This window comes from Gekko japonicus, unplaced genomic scaffold (genome assembly GCF_001447785.1).
Source record: "Gekko japonicus isolate JY-2015 unplaced genomic scaffold, Gekko_japonicus_V1.1 scaffold34, whole genome shotgun sequence".
Taxonomy (NCBI): domain Eukaryota; kingdom Metazoa; phylum Chordata; class Lepidosauria; order Squamata; family Gekkonidae; genus Gekko; species Gekko japonicus.
The window spans coordinates 813,190-823,672 of NW_015173673.1; the positions used below are offsets into that span (position 1 = coordinate 813,190).

Genomic DNA, 10,483 nt, shown 5'->3' on the forward strand with positions numbered 1-10,483 from the left:
AAATTGGATGGAGACTTCAAACGGCCAGATCCTGCATCTTCCATGCCGCAAAGAATAGGTAAGCTCTTCACAAGTTATCCTGTAGTCCTGAATATGTTTGGCTATTACCCCAAAAGAATACCAGTACCACCCAGATCAGTTCTAGAGTGCTTTCTTCTTATATAGCATGTCGTCCTTTAAAAAAAAATTATTTCAATAACAACAAAAAGAAGATGGGGAAAAATTCAAAATCCAGCCACTAAATAGAATAAAAAGGGGGGTTAAAAGAAAGAAAGAAGGTATATGTACCGTGTTTTCCCGAAAATAAGACACTGTCTTATATTTATTTTTTCTCAACAAGACACACTAGGGCTTATACCACAAATGCATAGAAATCCTGTTAGGGCTTATTTTTTGGGTAGGGCTTATTTTCGGGGAAACAGGGTAAAATAGAGACAAAATAACAGTGGTAGCAGACCTAGACATGAGTTTCTATAAAAGGTTTCCAAATACCTAAAAGTAAGTCCATTCACAGTTGTTTTCTATATGCCATATGTTCACATATTGATAAAGTACTAAGCACCTCCATCCATTGATTTACTGGAAGTGGGCATTTATCTCTCCAGTGCTGTAATACAAGTCTTTTAGCTGTAGAGGGTCCATTTTTGTTGACCATCAGTTAGCCTCCAAAAGACAGGTAGATAGCTCAAAAGTACATAAACATCCTCAAAAATCAATGAGTATTCTAATACAAAACTGATACGAGTAATAACTTATTCTCAGAAAAAATTAATGACTGGACATGCCCAAACCATATGTTTAAGGAATGTGTCCTGTGAATTACCTTACCAGTAGTAAGATACTTTACTCAGTCTTTTGCTAAAGACTTATGGTTTCCAGTATATCCAAAACATAATTTTTTGCTGAATAAGTCACAACTGAAGATCTGTAGAGAGAGCAGGTATAAATTTTAAGGACATATTCCATTGCCACGGCAAAATAGGGGGATCTGGCTCATTCCATTAATTCCTGAGACTCTGCATATAATATTTATTAATAAACATCAAATATTTTATTTATTTATTTATTTATTAAATTTATATCCCGCCCTCCCCCGTAGGGCTCAGGGCGGCTTACATGGCAAGAAATCTTGCGTTATAAAACATCAAATAATTTTGCAGATTTAAGAACATATTATGCAATTTAAAACCATCTCCATAAAATAAAGTGCTCAAAAACCTCAATTTCGGAACCTCAGAGAGATGACAACCACATCCAAACATCCCCGGTAGGCATTCCGCGTCCTCAATGTAAGAAGTTCAATTCAGGTGTTTCCTCCTTCCTTCCTAGGGCCTCCCCCCCCCCCAATGATGGTAATGTAACAGGGGGGACGGCGGCGGCCCCTAGTCAAAAGCCTGGTGGAAGAGCTCCGTCTTGCAGGCCCTGCGGAACTGCATCAGGTCCCGCAGGGCCCGGATCTCCTCCGGTAGCTTGTTCCACCAGGTGGGGGCCGCCACCGAAAAAGCCCTAGCCCTCGTGGTGGCCCATTTAGCATCTTTGGGGCCCGGCACGGTTAGTAAATTTTGGGCCCCAGACTGTAGTGCTCTTGGGGGAACATACGGGGAAAGGCGGTCCCTTATAGACAAATACTGTAGATTTCATTTTCTGCATCGATTCAGTTAGAGTTTCCAGGAACAAAGGGGACTTAGACACTTAACGCCACAGGTCCATTCTTAGATACCAACAGATGTTGCATTTGTAAATATTGTCAAACAGAAGTTGACAAGTCCTATCTAGACCTCAGCTGAGAAGATGACAGAAACTCATCAGCACGTTGTCCTGAGGTCGGTAAGGTTTTATGTGGCTGTAATTTTTTTCCTGTACCTTTTTGTTTTGTTTTTAGGTGTTCCTCCTAGCTCACTGACTCAGGTTGTCCATTCTGCCGGAAGACGGTTTATTGTCAGTCCTGTTCCAGAGAGTAGGTTACGAGAACAGAAATTTTTCACTTCCATTCCATTGGAAAATGAACTTTCTGATATTGGTGAGTACCAGTGTAGCCAGTGTATGCTGCTAGTAGTTCTAACAAATGCCAGTGCCTTACAGCTTAGCGACATAAGTACAATTAAACTGTCTGTTTTAATGTATTGCAATAGCAAGAACTATAGTGTGAATCTTTCCTTCTCCATCACTGTGGCATAAACATTTTAACACCTCTGGCAGAAGCGCTGAGCTAATTTTACTAGTGACCCTTGGGTGCCTTTTGTATAGACACTGGGGTACAAACTATACAAGAAAACCAGTTTCCTTACTCCTAACCTTTCCCCTACAACCATACGCTACATTGCATATCAAGTTTTTGGTAATGTTTAGAAGTTGGCCAAATATTAATATTTAAATGTTAGCTGTCAGAGACTTGTCTTAAAAGCAGAAAGGCGGATAAGTATTTTAAAAAATAAATAAAAATGTAATCCTCTGTAACTTGGAACTGAATGTATGGCTGATTTCACTGAAAACAGAGGAGCCTTGTAAGGAGGTGGGGCTTTGTTGCTTTTGATATTGCTTGTCAAGCTTAGGGAAGTGGGGGACATTCTGAAAGAATGAAAATGGGGGTACAGAGCCTATGCAAAAAAAAATAGTTTGACTGCACTAGCAAATGGAGCACCGATAATTTAAGTATTTTATTTAACTGTAGTATGTGTATTATTGTATTTTATACTGTTTTTATTGTTATAATCTGGCATTTATGCCTCTGTTAGCCGCCCTGAGCCTTCGTGGAGGGCGGGATACAAATCGAAATAAATAAATAAATATTTAACTTGGCCTGAAACGAAGTACCATACATTTCTCCAGAGAAAAGTAACTCTGATTCTTCCTTCCTCTCAGGTGTTGCTTCTCCATCTCATGGCCCTGGGATGAATCTCTCTCACTCTGCATCATCTCTCAGCCTGCAGCAAGCGTTTTCAGAGCTGAAGCATGGGCCAATGACAGAAGGACCAAGCACTGCACCCCCGGTCTTTAACCAGGCCATACCATCTTTTCCATCTCTCACTACAAGTGAGATTGGGTCACTGCCATCAGCATCAATCACCACTCCTTCAGTGTCACTTCCTTCCACCACTAGTGCTTCTTTACCAGCAACTCAGTCTGTTAGCACACAGCCAATAGAAGCACTGGCTGCTGGGCTTCCAGCGAGTAAAGAACTATCTGGTTCAAACTCTCCACCACCAGTGTTGCAATCTGGGCCACAGTTAGTCAGCGGAGTGGCTTCCAGTATCAGCGTACCTTCTTTTTCATCAGTAGCGTCCCAGATAGCTTCTGCCACTGGAGAAGTTGCCCCTAGTGTTAGTACCCCTGCTTCCCTAACGTTGCCACAAGCTGGAACAATAGGGTCTAGTGCTGCTATATCAGGAACCATGACGCTGCCTGTGACATGTCAGCAGATCGGTAGTGCTTTTCCTGCAGCATCCCAAACATCTGCACCGGTGTCTTTGGCACAGAGCATGGTTTCTTTACAACTGAGCACTAGCAGCTCTGTCCCTAGCCTAGCTGAAATGGTGGCTGTAAGCGTCCTGCACCCAAAGTCAGAGAATGAACAGTTATCAGACAAGCTGCAGCTGGGCAGTGTAGGTGGGACGGCGTTGCCTATTTCTGTACCTTTATCTTCTGCAGTAGCATCAAGTATGTCTGGCTCTGTGCCTCAGTCTGCTGGGGCACAGCCACTACCTATCCCACTGGTAGTTACCTCATCTATCCTAGCCCCAGTAGCAGGTGCAGTCTCTACTCCAGTATTACCCCAGGTTCCTTTACCTGGCATCCTGCCACAGGCACAACCAGTAGCTAATGTTCCTACAGTGCAGCAGACTTTAGTACATAGTCAGCCTCAACCAGCTCCATTACCCAATCAACCTCATATTCACTGTCTGGAAGCAGATGCTGACTGTCAACCCAAAGCACCTGGTATAGATGACATAAAAACCTTGGAAGAAAAATTGCGATCACTCTTCAGTGAACATAGTGCTACTGGAGCAGCACATTCATCAGTGTCCCTGGACACATCGTTACCAGTGGAGACGATAGTCATGCCTGGCTTGCCAACAACGGCTGTTGCACCCACGAAACCCGTGGCTCCTATTGCAAGTGCTAGTGTACCACCAGCCACCTTGTTACTTGGCCCAGCAGGTTTGCCTGTTATGACGCCTGTTGCTACACCTGTTCAGGCAGGTACCCCAGCCAGCTGTGTCCCAGCAGCATGTGTCACTGCACCAGGAACAACGAAACCAGGGACGACTCCTTCAAAGGCTCCTCTTAGCAGAGTACCGGTAAGGAATCAATATTCTTATGAACATATGTAAAACATGGGGGGGGGGATACTCTGTGAAAAGGATATCACAGTGTTTATACATGACTTCCTTGGTCATGGATATTCATTGTTTAAAGTTCAGCTCTAGGGGTGTGCAATATCCTCCCCCTCCCCCCGGTATTTTTTGGTTTGGGTCTATTGGACCTGAAAAAATTTCAAGATTCCCGAAAAATCCCGGATCCCAACACCAGTACAGTATTCGGATCTGGGATTTTGTGGAAATCCTGATTTTTGGGGGGTCCAATAGACCTGAGAAGACAAGGGGGGGGGATTGCACACACGAAGCTCTGCTGGCAGGGAGCCGTCCAACTTATTTAAACAGGGCTTCCTTAGAAGCCATCCCGAAGCTGAGCTGGCGGGGAGCAGTCTGCTCCCTGCTGTCACAGCTGATCCTCGGGCTGTCTTCTGCAGTCCCTTTAAACTTTAAAGGGACTGCAGTAGAAGCCTGACAGCTAAGAAGTGGGAGCAATCTGCTCCTGATTCTGCACTGTTTTTTGGATATACCTGGTAATTCCCGAATATATCTGAAATTTTTCTGGGGCTTTAAAAATTTTTTTGGGGGGGGGGTTTCACAAAAAATCACAGATTCCCTTGGGATGCAGACGCTTTAAGATTTTATGGGGGGGGTTTCACAAAAAATCACGGATTCCCTTGGGATGCAGAAATATACCCGAAAAATACTGATAAGGTATATTTCCAGCTCGGGTAGATCCAAATGCACACCCCTATTCAGTTCTTCCTTCTCTGTGTGTGTTTAGTCTTGCCTCTTTAGTAGTACTTCTTTCCACATCATATAGTCTTTCTATATGTAAAGAAAGAGAATTAATATATAACATGTCTAATATATAAAATAAAAACTTTATCTTGACTGTGCTTCTCAGATTTTTCTCTGGGAAAAGAATGGGGGGAGACTAAGGCGCTCTCCCCCCCCCCCCCCGTATGTTCTGTGGTCACTAGGGCAGAAGCCTAATAGAAAAGGTGATAACACTTGCTGCATTGTGCTGGCTTGTAGGACAGCAGATCAATCATATTTGAGAGATTTCTGTAAGATGCAACAGGAAGCATGAACGCATACTCAAAAAGGTTGTTCCCCAGGTGACATGGGATAAGGCCAGTCGTTGCTCAGCAAGTGCACGTGGCAAGAGCTCCATGGTTCATACTGGTAAAAAGCGCACTATAGTGTAGAGCAGTGATGGTGAACCTTTTAGAGACCGAGTGCCCAAACTGCAACCCAAACCCCACTTATTTATCGCAGAGTGCCAACTTGGCAGTTTAATCTGAATACTGAGGTTTTAGTTTAGAAAAAAGAACTCATACATTAAGATGATCCAAACAAAGTAAGGAAAGCAATCCCAAATGCTTTCATTTACTTAAAATTATTTGGCAGAGAATTCCACACTTTAATGATGGTCTGGGCCTGGCTGGGACGATGACATGCGTGCCCACAGAGAGGGCTCTGAGTGCCGCCTCTGGCACGCGTGCCATAGGTTCGCCACCACTGGTGTAGAGTATTGCTTTGGTCTAGCTAACGGAGTTTGAGACCAAACCAAACCAATTGTTTGCAACTTTGTTTGCTTCAGGGGACCATTTTATGACTTCCCTGTTGCTCCTAATATCAGTGGTTCTGAGAGAATGAGATGCAGAGGGTAGTCATGTCATTTGACACAAGCAAAGCTCCAGCAGAGTGTGGCTTAAGGCAATGAGTTTATCTGTTGTGATTACAAATAGAAGGAACATGAGGTTGGAAGAACTTGATTCATTGTGGACCAAAAGGGCCAATTTTGCAACACAAGGCTAGTGTTTGCAATGTTCATGCACTAGTCACAAGAGAAACACGGATTATACCAGTTTTAGGGGAAGAACTACAATTGTAAAAGTTTTGGCTAGAAAAAATAGGTTATTTTTAAAATATAGGCAAATATTTAAATGTATGTGAAAGTAGATAGAGCGTCAGTTCTTTCATTTTTACTGATAAGTACCATACAAAGGCAAGAGTGTAGGCTTAGTTAGATGTCCTGGGGCAGGAGGTGTTCCAGGAGGTCCTGCACTTTATTGTTGCATCCTGTGAAGGTGAAATAACTGTCTGGAATGTGCCCTCTTCTGCTGCTTTTTAGTCTAACAATTTCCTAGTAATCCAGCTCAGTTTTCCTCCCTGCCTTGATGCATGACCCAGTGCACATTTTTACAAATGCAGTTAAACAATCATAGCATGCCCTTGCAATGGAAATAGCCCAAAAATACTTGTGCCTCACAGAGCCAGTGTCTATTGCAAGCTTCTTGTTTGAAAGGATAAGTACTCTCTGCAGACTTTCTCTGCCTTCAAGATTGAGTTCAAGGTGCTTGATGTTTAAGCAGTAAAGATGACAACAAATGCTCTTGTAGAAAAAATGGGTTAATAAATACAATAACAAATATTTTGAAAAATAATCACACTATTTCTGTAAACGTTTCTTTGCTATAAACATGATATACAGAGAAGAATTCAGTACTATGTTGTGAGTAGTTTGGGATTTCTGCATTAGTTTAAAATGCTTAATTCTTTGTGGAGAAAACAGCTATAAAAAGCTTTAAAAACATCTTGGGGTTGTTTCACACACTGCTTTTCTGTCCTGTTTGTATATGACACTAGTTGAGTTAGGAAGTTGCTGTGTGGAGCAACACACTAACCTTGCATGGAGGTGTTCTGAGTAGGAAAAAAGCAACTCTTTAGTAGAGGTGGTATGTCAGAGCAAGTGTTGCATTAATCTGCCCCCAAAATACTTCTGCCTCACAGACTGACCAGAGCCAGTGTCTATTGCAAGCTTCTTGTTTGAAAGGATAAGTACTCTCTGCAGACTTTCTCTGCCTTCAAGATTGAGTTCAAGGTGCTTGATGTTTAAGCAGTAAAGATGACAACAAATGCTCTTGTAGAAAAAATGGGTTAATAAATACAATAACAAATATTTTGAAAAATAATCACACTATTTCTGTAAACGTTTCTTTGCTATAAACATGATATACAGAGAAGAATTCAGTACTATGTTGTGAGTAGTTTGGGATTTCTGCATTAGTTTAAAATGCTTAATTCTTTGTGGAGAAAACAGCTATAAGGTTAATAAATACAATAACAAATATTTTGGGAAAAAATCACACTATTTCTGTAAAAGTTTCAGTACTATGATGTGAGTAGTTTGGGATTTCTGCATTAGTTTAAAATGCTTAATTCTTTGTGGAGAAAACAGCTATAAAAAGCTTTAAAAACATCTTGGGGTTGTTTCACACACTGCTTTTCTGTCCTGTTTGTATATGACACTAGTTGAGTTAGGAAGTTGCTGTGTGGAGCAACACACTAACCTTGCATGGAGATGTTCTAAGTAGGAAAAAAGCAACTCTTTAGTAGAGGTGGTATGTCAGAGCAAGTGTTGCATTAATCCTGGGAAAGGCCTTAGTCTGGTTTTCCTTGTTTCAGATTGCCTTTAACTCTGGAGTCGGATCTTCCTCCAGTAGCAGCTACTGCTGCACTTTGGGTTTGCAGGAGTTGCCAGGATCTCAGTATCACTAAATTGGAGGGGGCTATAACAATCTTCATAGCAAGGCATCAATAAATTAACTGGATAAAATTAAGGACCTTTTACACACTTTTGCTTCTTTAAAAGTTAAACAGTGTTATTGAACCTGTCTTGGGGGGCTTCTAATCTATGTGATGATGTATGATTCTTCTGTTCTGTGACTGAACTTGAGTTTCATGTTCATTATCCATAGGCTCCAGTAGGTTCTGAGCTTCCAGCTGGCGCTCCACCCAGTGAGCAGCTGCCACCTTTTCCGGGACCTTCACTAACTCAGGTGCTATATGGCTGCTTCTCTTTTTTTCTTTCCTTTTCAAAGAGCATGCTCAAATTAAACTCTTATTGCATGATGTTTCCTTCTAGACCTTTATACTGAGCAACCTTTTCTAGTATAATCCTGGTAACAAATAGGTTTCTAATTTAGGTGCTATTTTGGGGATGCTGTGCCCCAAAGTTCAAATCCACCATAGCAGGAGAGGAGGAGGAGGAGAGGATATTGGATTTATACCCCACCCTCCACTACCCAAAGGTGTCTCAGAGCGGCTTACAAACTCCTTTCCCTTCCCCTCCCCATAACAGACACCCTGTGAGGTAGGTGGGGCTGAGAGAGCTCTTGACAGAAACTGCTCTTTTTCTAGAACAGCTCTTATCAGAGCTACAGCTTGCCCAAGGTCATCCAGCCAGGTGCGAGTGGAGGAGTGGGGAATCAAACCCAATTCTCCCAGATTAGAGTCCGCGCACTTAACCACTACACCAAACTAGCAGTACAAGGTAGCAACTTAACTCTTAGAGCGCTAGTTAAGGCTGTTGTGGGTCAGTACCTAGCTCTCTTAAGTTGTTCAGATATTATTAACTTTACAAAATGTCTGTTTTCATTATCTTTTCAGTGCATGGGGTTCTCTCCCTGCTTGAACTGCCAGCTGCATGGTGCTTGCATTTCAGGGAGAAACTTGAAGTGGTGTAGTCCACACATCTTAGAATAATACTGCAAGTCTTAAAATGAAGCCTACATTGTGAACACTTCCATTTGCGAGTAGTCCAGTGTAAGGACCATCTCAAGAAATGGAGGTGAACCTGCAAGTTCTGCTCGAGGGAATTAAGTGGATGTTCCAGCAATATGAACTGTAAACATCCAAAGCCAGCATTTCCTGTACAGGCTGTGATTGTGTTTGGTAACAGTAGCAAGCACAAGGCAAGGATGATGCAAAACTTATTAAAACATGCATCTTATCAATATAAAAATGTAAATTTCAAGAATATGCCAAATGTGTGAAAGTAAAGTGAAAAAGTAGACCATAAATAAAGGTCAGAATACATTTTAACATATGGGAATTGCTGGATTCTACCAAAGCCAGTATCATAATACCCCTGTGTAAATCTATGGTATGACTTCATTTGGAATACTGTGTACAGTTCTGGTCACCACACCTCGAAAAAGATATTATAGCATTGGAAAAGGTGCAGAAAAGGGCAACTAAAACTGTTGTATTGCACACTACCTTTGGTTCTGCTTGGTGTGTTGCTTCATAATTTGTTCCATGTTCTATCTTGGTTGTGGTGATATATAAAAAGCCAAGTTTAGACTGCCATCTAATCCACACTGGTTCATTGAGAATCATTACACCTTTGAGCATCAGTGTTGTCGTACTATAATCATGACTTGGTATTTGGGGGGGCGGGAATACCAATAATGGAATAGATTATACAAATTAAAGGAAGAGGTTCAACTCCCCCCTCACACAAAGCTCATTGGATGATCATGAGCTAGTTACACACACTCAGCCTAACCTACCTGGATGTCACATGAATACATATGAACACATAAAGCTGCCTTATACAGAATCAGACCCTTGGTCCATCAAGGTCAATATTGTCTGCTCACACTGGCAGTTGCTCTCCAGGGTCTCATGCAGAGGTCTTTCACATCATCGACTGCCTGGTCCTTTTAACTAGATGTGCTGGGGATTGAACCTGTGATCTTCTGCATGCAAAGAAAATGCTGTACCACTGAGCCACAGCCCCTGCCCGAGGCAGAGGTAGTTCTGAGGATAAAATAAAAGAGGGGGGAAACTATGTAATAGTGCTTCAAGTGCTATGCAGAGCATAAGGTGAGACACAGTTGGGTACGGGCAGTAAGATCCTAATTCTCTAAATGTTGCATTCAGTGCCTGATGGCAGCCTCCCTACTTCTGCTGCAGATTGATGGTTATGGGGAATGTACATCATTCTTTCCAATAACTAAAATTCATAACTGAGTGTCTGTCATATGAGACATTCTCACATGTGACTTGAAGGGTAGTCCTCCATGAGGCATGGAATATTGCATTCACTCAGGGGGTGGACAGGAGGGTAGTTTGCAGGGGGACTGTTCAACACATTCCCCCCCTTTTGCACATTGGACCTTGGGATCTTCCCCCCAAAGCCAATCTGTACACAACTTGGAGGGCAGACAGAGTGGCATCCCGGGGAGGCTAACTGAGAGTCTGATGCCCCTCTAGCTTGCAGGGGACCCATTTGACGTACTCTTTCCTTTTTTGCACATGGGACGCTAGGATCTCCCTCCCCAAATCCAATCCGCACAAAACATGTATGGCAGGAA

At 42.4% G+C, this 10,483-nt stretch overlaps 1 protein-coding gene across 4 annotated transcripts in view; it reads left to right on the top strand.

Annotated features, from left to right (window-relative positions):
- WNK1 (WNK lysine deficient protein kinase 1) overlaps window positions 1–10,483 on the top strand; it is a 144,660-nt gene that overhangs the window by 110,402 nt on the left and 23,775 nt on the right. For 3 of the 4 annotated variants that reach the window (XM_015422877.1, XM_015422878.1, XM_015422880.1), the window contains 4 exons: window positions 1–58; window positions 1,883–2,020; window positions 2,863–4,298; window positions 8,081–8,161. In XM_015422877.1, the coding sequence (XP_015278363.1) occupies window positions 1–58; window positions 1,883–2,020; window positions 2,863–4,298; window positions 8,081–8,161 (1,713 nt within the window). The remainder of the gene's footprint in view (window positions 59–1,882; window positions 2,021–2,862; window positions 4,299–8,080; window positions 8,162–10,483) is intronic. The other variant, XM_015422879.1, reaches the window with a different exon arrangement.